The following is a 16,510-nucleotide window of genomic DNA, read 5'->3' as shown; positions in this document are numbered from 1 at the left end:
GGTTTTCTTCGACAATCCTCGCTGGTTTTTGCTGCCAGAAGTTATAGGGGCTTGTCTTCCTGGCACTGGAACCCTGGGCTGGGACTCCTCGCTCCCAAGAGAGCCCTCTTGAATTTTTATCCACCACACGTGGGTGTGGGACAAGCCCGTTCCATGTCTGCACGCCTCCTACCGGTCGGTGGATGTGGTTTCTTTAATTCTGTAATTGTCAGACTCCCATTCAACTCCATTTCTGATGGTTCCAAATGACGGTTGTTCTATATTTTAGTTGCAATTCTGATGCGGTTGTTTCAGGAGGCAAGCTGTGTTTACCTACACCACCATCTTGGCCAGAAGTTGTCCTTCAATTGGATAAAAACTTACAGCATGCTTTTAAAGCCATAGAAAATATAGACACAGCAAGTCCATAGAGAGGCCTGTAGGTACGATCTCCCTGTGGTAAAAAAGATAGGGTCCAACCAAACTTCACTATGAATCAGCCCCGACAATTGTTTTGTCTGAAGATTTGTTGCTAACAAATTTCAATCACCTACTCCAGGGGCGTCAAACTCATTTTCACCAGGGACCACATCAGCCTCGCAGTGGCCTTCAAAGGGCCGGATGTAATTTCAACTCCTTAACAGTTAAGGGGCAGTCACATTTATGCAGTCCTAAAATTATTTCCGCCCTTTGAAGGCAACCGCAAGGCTGATGTGGCCCCTGGTGAAAATGAGTTTGACACCCCTGACCTACTCCCTCACTTCACCCTATCAGTCCTTAAATATACAGCAGCTCTTTGAAAAACTGGTGACCAAAGGTTTCATGCACAACATTTAATGGCGTGTACAGCACAGCCATGACCATTCAGAACAGAAATCAGCTATCGGGTGCCGGAGCCACTGCTGGTGCACAGGGGTTGACCAGGCCTCTTGGGGACTAAAGCAACTCACAGATGGGGAGGGGTCACACGGGATGACCAGGTCTCAGACCCTAGGACTGTAGACACTCCTTGGATGGACAAAGGGCTTGCGCAGCGGCAGGTGACCAGAGGCTCTCAGAGGAAATGGCTGTTGTTCTGCTTCTTAGCCCTTCTCATAGGACCTTTTCACTCTGAAAGTACCCAGGACTTTATCTGTCCAGTGTTTGGGGGGTTATTTTTCACTTTCTGTGCTGAGAGCCCAGGAGCCCTTCAGGTCACCAGTTCACCTCTGTCCCACATCCTGGCCTCCCATTAGCCAGGGAGTGACCTGTGGGCTAAAAAGCTTTCTCATCTTTTCCCTCATCACTGTCTTTTTTATTTTATTTATTTTTAGAGAGAGGGGAAGGGAAGGAGAAAGAGAGGGAGAGAAACATCGATGTGCGAGAGATACATCGATCAGTTGCCTCTCACACGCCCCCAACTGGGGACCTGGCCCGCAACCCAGGCATGTGCCCTGACTGGGAATTGAACCGGAGACCCTTTAGTTCATAGGGCAGCACTCAATCCGCTGAGCCACACCAGCCAGGGCTGGAGTATTCCTTTCTAATAGCATCTTGTCTTTGGTTCTTGGATGCAGTAATCTCAGACAACATTAATTATTAGATTGTTAAGTTTCTTCAATGTCTTTCCTTGCCTTATGGTGGCCCTTGGCTGTCCGTTCACCCCTGAGAAATCTTAAAAACCCACAGGAAGTTCTGGGTGACTCTGTCTTGTGGACTGGGCTCACAGTGAACCTGTCCGGTACCTTGGGGAGTGTGGAGCTCCCATCTCTTGGACTGATAACTGTTCCAGCAAAGACTGTTTGCTGCCACAGGGCTCCTATCTCAGCACTGGGGGCGAGAGGCAGTTCGGACCTCCCCATTCGGAATGGACTTACACTCAGCCCTCCACCATGCCTGATTCTCCCAGAGGGGAAACTGCCTATGTTCCTGTTGTGGGCCTACCAGCCATTCAGCCCCTGCCTGACTTCAGCCTATCCTCCTTACACTGGGTTCAGAGGGGCCAGGGGATGCTGGCCCCTCACAGCCCAGGCTTTAGCTCTCTGCATTCAGGTGTGGCAGTGGCACCTGCTTCCCAACCTGTCAACTTCTCTCACCTGATGGGTTCACGAGTTTTCTATTGTTTCATAGAAACATGGGTTCTGAAGGGAGTGGTAACCCAACACCAGGCACGGTTCCAGGAGCTAACGGACCCGTGCTGCCCAGTGGCCCTGTGCCATGGTTTGCAGGGAGCCAGCACCTTGCAAATCACAGGAGACTGGGTTTTGTTTGTTCAGGATTCTACCAAGAGTTGTTCATCAGCCCTGACTGGTGTTGCTCAGTGGGTTGGGCATCATCCCACAAACCGAAAGGTCACGGTTTGATTCCCAGTCAGGGCACATGCCTGGGCCGCAGGCCAGGTCCCCTGTAGGGGGCGCATGAGAGGCAACTGATCGATACTCCTTTCACATGTTGATGTTCCTCTTCTCTTTCTCACTTCCTTTTGCTCTAAAAATAAATAAATAAAAATCTTTTAAAAGGAGTTGTCATCACTTTAGAAAGAAAATCTCATCACCCATAGGGACACCTACACCAGGTACATTTTTATGTCACCTTACGAGCATCTGGAGCAACCATACGGAAGCCCAGACCTACTGCAATTCAGCAGCCTTACAACACCTTGCACTGCGCTCCCCCCTCTACACTGCACATGCATGTATACGTCGCGCCTGGTTAGTTCCCAGTGTAAGCAGAACAGATTACCTATGGATTTCACTCCTTTTTAAAAATCCTCACCTGAGTACATGCTTATTGATTTTAGAGAGAGGGGAAGGGAGGGAGAAAGAGAAAGAAATACCAATGCGAGAGAGAAACATCGATCAGTTGCCTCTTGTACATGCCCTGACCAGGACAGAACCCACAATCTAGGCATGTGCCCAACTGGGAATCGAACTTGCAACCTTTCAGTTCATGGGATGATGCTCTGACCAACTGAGCCACACCGGCCAGGGCTGAACTGCATTCTCTTTCAGCACAGTAAAGGGGCTGCTGCAGAGCGCTGGTCCAGAAGGACACGCCTGAGCCCAGCACAGCACATGCTCGTGGCCCCTGCACCACTGGCCTTGTATCCAAGTGATGCCCCTCATGGCCCTGGTGTCCCTTGACAACAGCCAGGGCAGGGAGGAGCACAAAGCAGCCCAACCACTCCAGAAAATGCTGATGGACGCTGGAGCTGCAGGAACACTGTAATTACCTGTCTGTTGATTGCCATCCTTTGAAGAGGTATTTCAAATACAGGGAAAGGAGGTAGAGGAAGGAGGAATGTACAAAAATGATCATTAAAGTCTCAATTTTCAGGAATGTCACTCCATTTTCTGGAGGGAGGCCGCCCGCCCTGATGGCATGTTCACGACCACCTCTTCCCCATCTGAGGTTCAAGTCTTTCATGGAAGCCATGGCGACCCTCAGTGTGTGATTATGCAGCTATTTCCAACATAATTAAAAGCCACAGGAAGACTTTTTAAAAATTCCTAACCATGGACAAAAAATGAGTAATAAAAGACTGGATTTAAGAATGAAACAGAAAATGCTAACCAATGTCTTTCTCTGCAGCATTTAAAGCAACCACCAGAAACTACAATGCTGGCTAGTGTCAGAAGGAAAGGAAGGGAGACCATTCCCAGCAGGCTCTCCCCACTGTGCGGCTCCATGACGGGGCTGGGAGCATCCCCGGGCCACGGGAACGTGAACGAGGATGGTGACCCAGCTGAACTGAGGCCACCTAGTGACTTCAGGGAAGGCTCCGTGCGGCACCGCCCTCCACACCGGCGGAGGTGCTGCTGGGCAGAAAGTCCGCGCTGTTCGTTTCCCACAGAGTTCCCAGATCTCACCTCCTGGGGAACACGGCCCCAGCCAGGATGTCTGAATAAAGTGCACTCCTGTGTTTTCAACATGACATCCAATGCACAGAGTGAGGGTACCGCCCCCAAACCCAAGACAGGCAGATGCTGTTTCTTAGTGTTACTCCTTAGGGAGGGAAAATAAGCTCCAAAAGGCACACAAAAGGCAAAAGAGGAACCAGAAAAGGCTTTTCATAACACAGGCAGACACGGGGAAGTGCCCTGGGACCCACACACCGCCATCCAGGCAGGCTCAGGTCTTCCTGTGCGTGCGTGCAGCCTGAGACACGAGACCAGCCTTCACCTTCCTCTCCCAAGGGCAAGGCCACAGCACATGCCTATACCAAGGAAATGCGACTCACACCACAGGGTGTGTCTGGGGACAGAAAAGGGAATTCCACAAGTCCCAGTGGGCACACAACTTGGTAGAGCCCCAAGGAGGCAATACTAAGCAGGGTGGTGGACACTCCGTGGACCCAGGATCCTGCCTCCTGGCAGTCACACCTCTGGGTACATCCGTCCCCCTAAGGGTAGTTGGAGCTGATACCTGCTTTTGACCCTGAGTAGGGCCAAGGAATGGATGCCCCCTCTGTGATCACATTACATGAGACTCCTGTAGGCTGATTCTCTCACTTGCTGGCTCTATGAACAACTCGCCGTGTGGAAAGGACCAAGTGGCCAGGAACAAAGAGTGGCCACGTGCTGCCAACAGCCATGTGGGTTTAGAAGGGATTCTGCCCCAGCCCACAAGTGACGACAGCCTGTGAGAAACCCTCAGGCCCTGTGAGGACCTCGCTAAGCTGTGCCCGGATTTCTGACCCCAAAAAACTAGACACTAATAAGTGGGTATTGTTTTTAAGACAGTCAGTTTGTGGTAATTTCTTAGCTGGTTTTGGATGCTATAACAGGATATTATAGATTGGGGAGCTTATAAATGACAGAAATTTGTTTCTCACCGTTCTGGAGTCTGGAAGTCCAAGACCAAGGTACCAGCAAAGTCAGTGTCTGGTGAGATCCCGCTTCCTAGTTCACAGCTGGGCAACCTCCCGCGGTGCCCTCACAGGGCAGAAGGGGCAAAGGCACTCTGTGGGGTCTCTTGTAAGGTACTGCTCCAATTCACAAGGCTCTCCACCCTCAAGACCTCGTCACCTCTCCAAGGCCCCAACTCCTAATACCACCCTCCTGATGGGATAGAAATTGTTCGGCTGCTTTGGAAAACTGTTGGGTGTTATCAACTAAGGCTAAACATATACACACCCTCCAGCCCAGCAATCCTGCTCCTCCGAGTACCGCTGACAGAAACGTGTGCGTGTGTGCGTATATACATATACACACACACATCCATCAAAACATGCACAGGCAGACTGTGTATTATTGCTGCACAGTGTGCGTTTTGGTTTTTTACATTTTATTTTTAGAGAGAGGGGAAGGGAGAGAGAGAAACGTCAATGTGTGGTTGCCTCTCATGCACCCCCTACCGGGGACCTGACCTACAACCCAGGCACGTGCCCTGACTGGGAACTGAACTGGTGACCCTTTGGTTCGCAGGCCGGCACTCGATCCACAGAGCCACACCAGCCAGGGCTGGTGTGCATTTTTTCACAAACCAAGGGCAAGACTTTCTACCAGCAAAAAGATTACAACTTGCTCTATGAAGGCGATCCGGAACTGACCCCGCGATATTTGTGAGGAGTGCCTGTGTGAGAATTCCCACAGGAGCACTATTCAGAATAACCCAAAAACCCACCTGCAGAAAGTGTGAAGTCTACACAATGCAAAGGAGCGAACTACAACTACCCACATGATAACGTGGCTGAATCTCACAAAAAATGGAGAAACGAAGAAGCCTGAGACACAGGAGTACTTATGATGGGATTCCATGTATGGCAAAGCTCTAGAAATGCAAGCCGGTCTGTGACGCAGAGGTCCGTGCTGTCAGGTCTGGGCCGGAGGGGCTGGCGTGCACAGAGCACAAGGACGGCACGTGCACACCTGTCAACGCTCCTTAAACTTCTAACTTTAAATGCATACAGGTTTTTGGTGCATAAATTATACCTCAGTAAAGTTTATCAAAAGACAGAAAGGCTGACGATATCAAACGCTGGCCAAGGCGTAGAGCACGGAACCCTCGCGTATTGCCGGTGGGAACTTAAAGAGATAGAGTGAGGTTAGGACACAGCCCGGGGAGTTCTCCTAAGTTAAGCAGGCACACAAGGACTTGCACGTTATGCATGTGCTCCAAGCACCTGAATCACATGCTCAGAAGTGGCCAGTGTGGTAAATATGCATATTTTGCCACAAAAAACTAAATTAAAAAATATGTTTAAAGGACTCGTACAAGAATGTTCCTAGCGGCATTATTTATAATAGGCAACATCAGTATCGAGAGGTAAATAGACGAACAGATTGGGGTATATTTATGCAAAGGAATGATATTCAGGAGCAAAAAGAAAGGAACGTGAGAATTTCACATACATTATGCTGAGTGAAACAAACCGAAGACAAGGAAAACCGTAGTGTATGATTCAATTTCCAGGAAGTTCCGGAGAGGCAAAAGTCCTCTAGAGTGACAGGAAGCAGACCGGTGGGGGCTGGGGCCAGGGGGCAGACTTTCAAGGGGCAGGAGAGAGCTTGAGGGGTGGGGGAGGTGGAAACGTCCTAGGTCTCTATTACAGCAGGAGTTACGTAGGTATACACACCTGTCACACTCACCCGACTTAAACGTATACTCTGAACAGGTACATTTTATTATATGTCAATTATGCCAATAAAATCTATCCTTAAAAAAGTAAACCCACTGGATATTGACCTGCTCAGAGTTCAGATTGGTAGGCCTTTTGACCACAAGGGCCTGAATCACCCCACAAGATAGGTCTGAGTACAGAACAGAGCCACCTGTCCCCTGACGTGCTGACCACATAGGCATTCTGGGAAAAAGGACGATGCGCAGGTCACTCATGCCTGCCCTGCTACGGGCGAAGGTCTAGCACCACACGGGCGAGGTCTAGCACCACACAGGCGAGGTCTACCACCACACGGGCAGGGTCTACCACCACACGGGCGGGATCTACCACCACACGGGCGAGGGTCTACCACCACACGGGCGGGGTCTACCACCACACGGGCGAGGTCTACCACCACACGGGCGAGGTCTACCACCACACGGGCGAGGTCTACCACCACAGGCGCATGTACAGGCCGGTCGCTGGGGAGAAAAGAACGGGAGCTGCCTGGTGAAGGAAGAAAAAAAAGCAGAAGTTACCTAATAAATTTCAAAATGCCTTTGTGTTTCCACTGACAGGCTGGGTTTCGAGAAAAACGCTAGGGCAGTGAAGAATTTTCTTTAACGCCTTAAAAACCATACCAGGCCATTCAAATCAAAGTTTCTGTTGTCCACAAAAGAGAACAAGCACATCTGTGCACAAAACCAGGCAAAATACAGCTCACTTGCAACTAATCATACCCCCAAATACACAGGTAACCACCGTTTGTGTTTTCACGTGTTCACTGCACAGCCCGCTTTCATCTGGCGCTCACTGGCGCGCTGTAGACTTAAGCACACTTCTTTCCCACTTAAGATTTCAGAGATGACCCATACCATTGAATATTCACTAAGTATTCCTCCAAATCATTATTTTAAAAGGCTGTATAATAACCTCGCCCTATGAATATACCATATTTCCACTCTTGAATGCTTAGGTTGTTTCAGGGTTTTCATTTTTATTAAAAAAACAAACCACAAAGCCTTGATTTTCTCTAGCTGTGTCCCCTATATTCCCCAGGAGAGGCCCTAATTACTCGGTCAAAAGGGAAGACTTCTCAAGGCTCTGGACACAGGCTGCGGAGCCCCTGACCCAGAGCAGCACGCACACGCCCCCCACCCCCCCACCCCGTGCGCTCCGTGAGCGCTGTCAGCGCTGAGTGTTAGCAGACGCACTTTGTGACAGCCTTATGGCACCTGGCTGCCTGCACTTTGACACTTCAAAATCTGTAAAGGGCCTGCCCTTCCACACTTGGGCCTTCTTCATTCTCTGCTCTTCCTCAAGGATGCTGGGCTGCCCGCTCTCTCTGCCGGCCTCCTGATACCACACCCTCTACCGGCGATCGTTCCATCCCGTTTAATTTTAAGGTTAAACATCTTTCCGAGTACTTTTCATCACAGCGATTTCCAGCCGGCGTGCTGTGGTAGGCACGGTGGTGTGCCACGAGAATTTTTAAAACACGCAACACTTGACTATTGAGTCAGGGGCACTGGCCTCTCCTCCCTTAGACCGTCCAATCAAAGAAGGATGACGACCCACACAACAATCACCACCCAGTGTGAATGAACCAAAATTATACCTACTTTTTGGTCACATGGGCACAATATATAATATATTTTTTGGCGCGCTGTAGAATTTTAGTAGTTTATGTGTGCCACGAGATGAAGAAAGTTCAAAACCGCTGTTTCATTAGAATCTCCTCTTTGTGACTCTTTGTGTGGCCAAGTGACTTAAAATAAGGAAAATACCCCTGCTGGCAACACCGCCACCAAGCTGTTCCCATCCACCAAGGACCTGCTCACCTCTGATCTGGACCCAATCAAGTCGCCACCAGCTCCAGTGACCAAGAGAACTGTGTGCAAGTACGTGCGTGCATGCTGGCGTGTGTGCATGAGCCCGGGACTGCCGACTCCGTGGGAAATCTGTGTCACGGGCCAGCGCAGCAGCTTCTGCAAGCTGATGAGGACTCTGTCATCCACACTGCTCCTGAGGTCTGCACCAGGGACAGGCCTTCCCCTACCCAAACTGTGACTTTAAGAAAACCGGACTCAGCTCCTAAAGCCTTTGAGCAGCTTGCGGGCTGACAACAGCAGACCGGAAGAGAGAGGACCAAACGACGGGAAACAGAAATCAATACGAAGTGACTACGTAACAGTGCAGACACGAGTGCTATGTGTGCATCCGTAACAGCCGCACAGGGCCCAGAGGCTTTGAGGCGGGCACCAGCGATGGTGCATGGGCAGGTGGAGGTGGCCGGTCATCGCTGCTGCCAAATGCCGCAACCCAGTTAACCCCTCCGCAGTGATTCTTGCGCCTGCACACACAGCCTCGGCACCCCGTCAGATGGCGCCATGTTCCTTCAGCCACTCGAGCCTGTACAAAGCATCAAAGTCCCGAAAACGTCACTTCCCTGTCACCCATCCCTCCCAGCAGACACCTGAGTGGCAGGCACTTATCCTACCTTAGCCCTGTTGACAGGTAACTGTTGCCTGGGAAGGTCCAGGCTGGCAAGGACCCAGCTTATGACCCCAAGAAGTGCCAGATGGGACACAGGCCCACCTCAGCCACAGTGCCACCACCCAACCTAGGAACCACCTGGCGGCTTCCTGGGCTCACCAACATGCCTGTCACCCAGCTGAGACCACCGTCTAGGGCTGACATTAATGCGCTTGCCCAGAGATCTGGCACCTGGCTGCCTGCACCTTGACACTTTTCAAAATCTGTAAAGGGCCTGCCTTTCCACACTTGGGCCTTCTTCATTCCCTGCTCTTCCTTAAGGATGCTGGGATGTCCTCTCTGCTGGCCTCCTGACACCACACCCTCTGCACTACTTGGTCAGGCCACTCCTCACTTTCCCTCCCTCTTCACAACCCTGAAGGCCTGTCTTTCCTAGCAACCCCCACCCCACATGAATCGCTTCCCTCTGGTGAGTTTAGCCAAAGCGCCATACCCCTCTGTGACATCAGCACCAGCACCTCGAGGGGGCGAAGCTTGTCTGGTCACGCCCACCATCCTGCTCACGTCCTTGGGGCTTCCCCTTCTCCATCACTGCCGAGTCTACTCGCCCCCCATCCGCCCTCTGCCCTCTGAAGGGCACACGTCCACGGTCAGGGAGATTACCTTCCCGCTTTGGCAGAAGGCAATTACTGTGGATATCAGAGTTTGCCCGTCACTACTGGCCCTATACGAGCACAATCATAGCCAGGAAACCTAGGAAACCTCGGTTAAAAGTTCAAGTTCACTTTACTCACTTGTATTTACCCTCATTTCCTATCCTAATGATGAACCCACACACCTGGTGTTGGCTCAGCCCCTCCCCTGGTCTCTGAGGCCTGGGCTCACAGTCCCAACATGCTGCTCCTGAGGGCCCAGGGCAGTAACCCTGCCCCACAAGCCAGCTCCCCTCCCTCTCCCATTCTTTCTGCAGCTTGCTCCAGGCCAGGGTCCCAGACACTGACACTTTCCCCCACTTTCTCCAATGCCCAGCCCAACACAGGATGCCCAGACTGATGCGGCCCCGCCAACACCCCATCGAGAGGCATGCCACCTACACTAGGTGCTGCCCACAACCCTGGCCTGGCTACGACTCCATCCCTTCTCCTCCTCCTCACCCAGAGCAGCTCAGTGGCCAGGTTCTCAGGAACCAACAATGTCATATTTTACCAATGGCAATTCATTTAGAACAAGTGGCAAAAGTGCCTGCAAGACCCTCTCGCTTTCTTCCCCACTTCCTGTTACATGTTTCTATTTAATTCATCATCCAAGCCACAAACATTCTTGCTAGCGGGAATGGTGACATTAGACGTGCACAACACAGCAAAGCGGTGTCACTGCAACCACACAACCCTGAAAGAGGGACCCAGCTCTGCACAGCAGTGTCCCTGCCGTGGGAGCATCTTGCCTGCTACCTGTTTAGCTTACAGAAAGTGCCAAAGATGGGGGGAAACTTGACATTGAAAACACTCTACCTACTCAAATGTTTTCTGAAAATTCAGGAATGGCCACGCCAGTCCAAATTACACATCAGCCCAGTTAGCATAACCTGAAGCAGATAAGGTCATCTGTCTCCCCCTGTGCCCCAGCCTGCCACCGTCTCAGGCGGGCCGGCTGATCTTTACACCACACCCAGCAGCCAGAGGCAAAGGGCCAACAACGCAGACGGATCTGTGCATAGCCCTTTCGGTCTTCTGGAACCGCTCTGGAAACCCGTGGTTTGCCGCCCTAGCTGGCGGCTGACCTGGGAGCTCTCAGGGCTCCGCTGCTCTGCTAGACGCAGGCAGGAGGGAGGCAGAAGGGCAGGAGCAGTGCAGTGAAGGGAGAACAAGTGAACCTCAGTGACTGGTCCCGGGCCCCAGAGCAGAGGGAGGAGGCAGCCCCAAAACCAGGGACAGAGGTGCCAGGAGAAGAAAAGGGTTCGGTTTGGGACGCACTGAAGACGCAGGAGTCAAATGCATGGAAGCACTGGGGAGGAGGGTTGTGACCGTCAGAGAGGAGCCAAGCCCGGGCCCAGGGCGAAGGTGAGGGCAGGGGCACAGGAGCACCCCGCGAAAAGAGGGTCGGTCCCAGCACTCAAAGCGCTGGGTTCCTGAAGGGGGTCAGACAACCCACACATAAGAAGACAGGGGTTCCAGGCCGCATGCTGCCTGAGAGCGCTGCAGGCTCTCGGTGTGTGCGAGCCTTGGCTCCTCACCCACAGAATGGAATGGGGAGGACAGCTCCGCAGCAGGGTGGCAGTGAGAACCGGACGGGGAACCGCGCCGAGGGGCTCGGCCCCACGTCGGAACCTGGCCTCTGACAAAGAGGCCAGGCAAAGAAGGCAAAACCCAATAAACCGCCCAGAAAATGGATGAAGGCCAGACATGCGCACCCACCCAAGTACAGAAAGAGAAGGACTGTCAGGATGGGGGCGCTGCACGCAAGCTGCACCTGCATTTAGAACACGTTTAGTTAGTGCCTCCCGTGTGCAGGTCTCACCCTAGTGTCGAGGACAATGGAACAGATGAGACACCAGGGGTGTACAGGGCAGAGGAGCACCTGGAGACACTGCGTACTCTGAGGTTTGAACTAAGGATGGAAACCCACTCCCAGCCAGGTGAGAGGAGACATTTGGACCTGTTCAGAGAAAAGCCATGGAGCTGGGGGGCATGATGAGCCCCAGCCTGGCTGCTGGGTAGTTGACAGGGGCCACAGCCCACTCTCCCGCACCTTGAGCTGCAGGCACGGTACCCCCCCCCCCACACACACACAGGCACGGCACTGACACAGAAATAACCCGTAGGCCCAAACACTAGTGGCAGACCTCAGCACTTGCCCGACTTTGTCCACACCTGTCACACCTGCCTCTCTCCTCCTGTGCATCAGACCCCCGGCCTCCCTCTCTGCATGCCCTGGACTCAGCGGACGCGGTCATCCTGTACACTCAGCAGCTCCCACCGACACCGATCCCCACAGGAGTAGATGGAGAGAGATGGAGTTACACCTACTCTGGAGTCTTTCAAGACGTGGGCTTATCTACTACACCAAATCTTCCTGCTGACCCTCATCATGAAGACGTGTGGGAACCAAGGCGCAGAGGACACAGCTGTCTTAGTCAGGACCTTCGCCACCCTGGGAAAAACAGGACGGGCTGCGCGTCAGGGTGTGCCCAGCACACCGCCTCAGGGAACAACAGCCTTGGAGCAGAGTCAGATCTGGCAGTGCACTCGGGAGCAGAAGCTGCTCGTGGAACGCTCTGCCTTCCTCCTGCCAGCTTCCACAACCCAGACTCCTCAGTGCTTATGTTCTGGAGCATATTTCCCCAGCAGACGGCCCGGTGGAACCTCCACACAAAGTGTTCTGCCCTGTGGAGGAGAGCACGGGCACTCTAAAACCACTGCTGTGTAGTAAGAAAAAGGGAACGCAAACCTCCTGAGGGGAAGGTCTCCAGATCTATGGAAACCGATACGCACAGCGCACATCAGCATCACCAGACTCCGAGAGCCACTGCGGGCTCCTGCAGGGGTCGGCACGTTGTCACACGTGGCTCATCGCTACTGCAGGCGCCAGTTCTAGTAGGGGCCGTTTTGATGACTCACATGTTTATAAAGCAAGGAGAGCAACATGCACTCATGTACGTGTCTGAGGAACAAGCTAGACAAGACTTCCATGTGCGTGAGCCCTCCGAGTGGCCCGAGGAAGGGGGTTAGGTGGCGTGCCTGTCACACTAGTGGGGACCTCACTGCCACGGGTCAGCTGCTCCTGGTCAGAAGAACCATGAAATTTTAGGCTGAAAACAGGAAGGCCAGAGACATGCTGAGGGATTTTAACAACACGGGAAAAAGAAATAGCATGTATATCCATTGTAAGAGGATCAGAAAATTTTTTAAACTCCTGAATATTACAACTTAAAAAAAAAATTTTATTTACTTTTAGAGAGAGAGGAAGCGGGGGAGAAAGAGAGGGAGAGAAACATCGACCGGTTGCCTCTCACCCCCCCCCACTGGAGCCTATAACCCAGGCGTGGGCCCTGACTGGGAACTGAACCAGTGACCCTTCAGTTCACAGGCCAGTGCTCAATCCACTGAGCCACACCAGCCAGAGCATGGATATGACAACTTTTTTAAAGGAAAAATTCCCATGTTGCTGAATCCCGAGAACCAGCTGCTCCAGAGCTTCCAAAACCCCCAACAGTCTCCCTTAGGAAGCCTTCGGAGGAGCAGAGAGTGCGCTCATGTCCACCAACTTCCCGCTGATAAAGAATGGTGGGCCCTGAGCTCAGTGAGCGGGTGCCCCAACCACAAAGACCCACTTCTCATACTGTACACATCTCAACCGCAGGGACCCCTAGACACAGGGGCCAGGCACTCTGCCTTCTCGTCTCTGCTTCATGCTATGGGGAACCCGCAGTAACCCGTGAGTGTGCCCTGGCCCTAACAGCACATGGAACCTTTCCAAGAGTGGTTTCTTCTCCATTCCTGGAAGGCGGTCCTCGCTTGGACCAAACATCTCCGTTATCTCAGGCAGGTCTCTAGGTTTTACTCAGTCGGCGTGTCATAGGAAGTGCAGCAATGCACTGCAATTTGACAGAGGGGACAGAAGGTGGTTCCCATCTCCCCAGCTAGGCTCTGTCTTCCCTGAATGCTCACTGCACCCAGCTGGAGAACCTGCTGGTGAGGCTCAGCCGACCCTCAGAAGCACAAATCTATGCCCCAGGAAAAGACGCCCCTGAAGAAGGCCAACCCCTCTCACACTCTTCTCACACCCCGCCAGCAGCCCAGGAGCCAGCAGCCCAGGAGCAGGACTCCAGGAAGTAGCACTGCTGCTGGAAAAGCAGCTCCATCACCTACTGACTGAGTCATGAGGGGTACCTCTGACAGTGACTGCCAAGTGTCCATGAAGGTGGCAGTGGCTGGTAGAAGCCTCAACAAAAGGCCTCCCTCTCATACCGCTGGTCGGCCTCACATTTTCCTCACCTATAAACAAACCCAGAGTTTCTCCTTTCTTGCCCTTCCAGATGTCTTCTCTCAGCTAGGGCTGAAAGCACGTACTTTGGGAGGTGGCGCAGCGTGAATCTGGCACGATTGCCCAATGCTGAAGCTGTGACAGCAGGAAGGGCATCCAGCCAGTTCAGGTGATCCAACAACCTTGACAAGTCCTGAACCGAAAGGGTCGGAAGAGCTGCGTCCACACTCTCAACTGCCCAAAGGTAAGCAACTTGGCAAACAGCAAACGCTCAGAGCAGTCAGACAGGACTGACGAGAGGCCGGGAAACAAAGCAACAAAGAGCGTGGAGGGCAAGGACTTTAAGTAAAATTGGTGAGACAAGACAGAACTTCCAGAAGCACAAAAGATCCTTGGAGAGACTGGACACTGACATACTGTAGGCAGAGTCCCTGGTTCTCCTAAGGAAACACCCTGTGGCCTGGGACAAGGGCCCCATCACAGAGTGGGGATAGGCCACACTGCTTCTTGACCAAGATAACTATGTTTTTTACATTAAATATGCGAATTAAGGGGAGCTCAGACAAGTGCTGGTCATGTGTACCTTAGCCATGCAAGCAGAAATTTTAATCCTCAGCCAAGAATATGTTTTTTAATTGATTTTTTTTTTTTTTTTTAGAGAGAGAAACATCCATGTGAGAAACAGATCAGTTGCCTCCTGTATGTGTCCCGACCAGGGTTCGAACCCACAATCTAGGTATGTGTCCTGATCAGGAATCAAACCCGCAACCTTTTTGGTGTATAGGACAATGCTCCAACCAGCTGAGCCACCTGGCCAAGGTGCAAGAAATTTTAAAAGAAATTTTAATAACACCATGAATGGGGCATTTTCTTCCAGCACAAGGTGTTGATTCCCTGAGCAGTGAGTAAACATTTCAGGGGAAAAGCCTGCCTTTGAGTCCCACAGCCCCATACGCCACAGGGTCGTGAGGAAACCCTGGCCATACCTGGGACACCTTGTCACAGGTTCTCCACTTGGACCCCACAGAACTGCAGCCCCCATTGAGACTACTGGATGCTCCCCCCTCAGGTACATCCTTCCTCCAGCCCGTGAACATTGTCTTCACACACCTCCTAGGTCGGTTGTCACCCAGCAGCCACCAAGCTGCTCCGTGATGAAAACCCTTCTCCGGGAAGCTCACAGCAGGATAGCAACCTCCCATTAAGCTGTTAGTCTCTAAAAAGGCCTCTAGGTCTTGAGCTGATAACTCAAAGTGCCAACCTGATTATACAGAATCCAGCTGCTTTTTCCCAGCCTCAGGCCTCTATTAGAGTTGAAAATAGTGAGAAAGAAAACAGATTGCAAATTGCCACAGGCCTGCTCCCTGCCAGGCAGTGTTAGGCTTTAACCACAGTGAAGAGATGAAGAAAGGCAAGGCGCTGATCCTTGGCTCCTAATTGCAGTCTAACCGGGTAGGGCAAATGGCTGGTTGGCGCAGTTCTCATTACAGACCCGATGTGACAGGAGGTGGCAGCTCAGGTCCACCGGGAGAGGCGCCTCCCAGGCCAGCTAACTGTGGGGACTGCGTGGTGCTCACGCGGCTTCCGAGCAGCCTTGGGCCCAGCAGGGAGAGCCCTGCATACGAGGGCCCTGCGCCCTTCCTGGGAGGGGACGAGGAGCGGCTCCCCGAGGACAGGCCAGCTGTGGGGCCTCCTTACCGTTGCTGTAGGCGTATGGGGATTCGGCCGCGCCGTCCTGCAGGCTCTCCAGGATCTCGCCCTTGCCCACATCGCTGTCTCCCACCAGCAGGAACTTGAGCAGGTAGTCGTAGCTCTTGACCGGGCTGCCCTGCGTCCCCATCCTCGCTCACACGCGCGCAGGCCGCACCCGCATGCCCACGGCGCCAGCCGCGGGAGCACGGCGGGGAGGAGGCCTCTGATCGACCTGCGGGGACCAGGCGTGGGTAAGCGGGGGCCGGCGAGGCCCGGTCCGCGAGGGCCCGACCGCCCCGACTGCCGCCCCGACTGCCCGGGACGAAGCGCCCGCGGCCCGCACCTGCTCCGCCTCCCGCCTCACCTAAGTGCTGCCACCGCCCCGCCGCTTCCCGCACAGCGCCGCGCAGCCCTGCCTCGCCCCCAGACCACGCGCCTCCATTGGCTGCCCGCCGCCTACTTGCCCCCTACCCATTGGCGCGCGAGCACGTCCTTCGCGTCTTCCCGCCCCCACTGTTTCCCACACAGCGCAGCAAAGCCTCCGATCGCCCCGCCCCATCACCGCCCTATTCCACCTCCCTTGGGTCGCCATTGGTCACCCACCGCCGCTTTCTCCAGATCACTGGCCGCTGTGCACGTCCGTCAGGACTGCCCGCCCCCACACAGTTCCCCACACAGCAGTTGCAGAGATTCCAGCCGCCTCGCCTGGTCGCCGTTGCCGTTGGCCACTCTCCTTTTGCTTTCCCAAAACCACTGGTCCGCCTACACGTCAGTCAGCAC

The 16,510-nt window shown here is 53.2% G+C and overlaps 1 protein-coding gene across 4 annotated transcripts in view; it reads right to left on the bottom strand.

The window, feature by feature from the left end:
• RAB40C (RAB40C, member RAS oncogene family) overlaps positions 1-16,510 on the bottom strand; it is a 33,364-nt gene that overhangs the window by 15,831 nt on the left and 1,023 nt on the right. The window contains exons 1-2 of one of the 4 annotated variants that reach the window (XM_053927504.2): positions 16,202-16,220; positions 15,737-15,962 (exon numbers count right to left, since the gene is read on the bottom strand). In XM_053927504.2, the coding sequence (XP_053783479.1) occupies positions 15,737-15,878 (142 nt within the window). In that variant the 5' untranslated portion in view covers positions 15,879-15,962; positions 16,202-16,220. The other 3 variants (XM_053927484.2, XM_053927487.2, XM_053927497.2) reach the window with 3 other exon arrangements.

The sequence above is a fragment of the Desmodus rotundus genome, chromosome 1, assembly GCF_022682495.2.
Source record: "Desmodus rotundus isolate HL8 chromosome 1, HLdesRot8A.1, whole genome shotgun sequence".
Classification (NCBI taxonomy): domain Eukaryota; kingdom Metazoa; phylum Chordata; class Mammalia; order Chiroptera; family Phyllostomidae; genus Desmodus; species Desmodus rotundus.
Note: the sequence above shows the minus strand (reverse complement) of the source record. Positions and strands in the feature narration are given on the sequence as shown.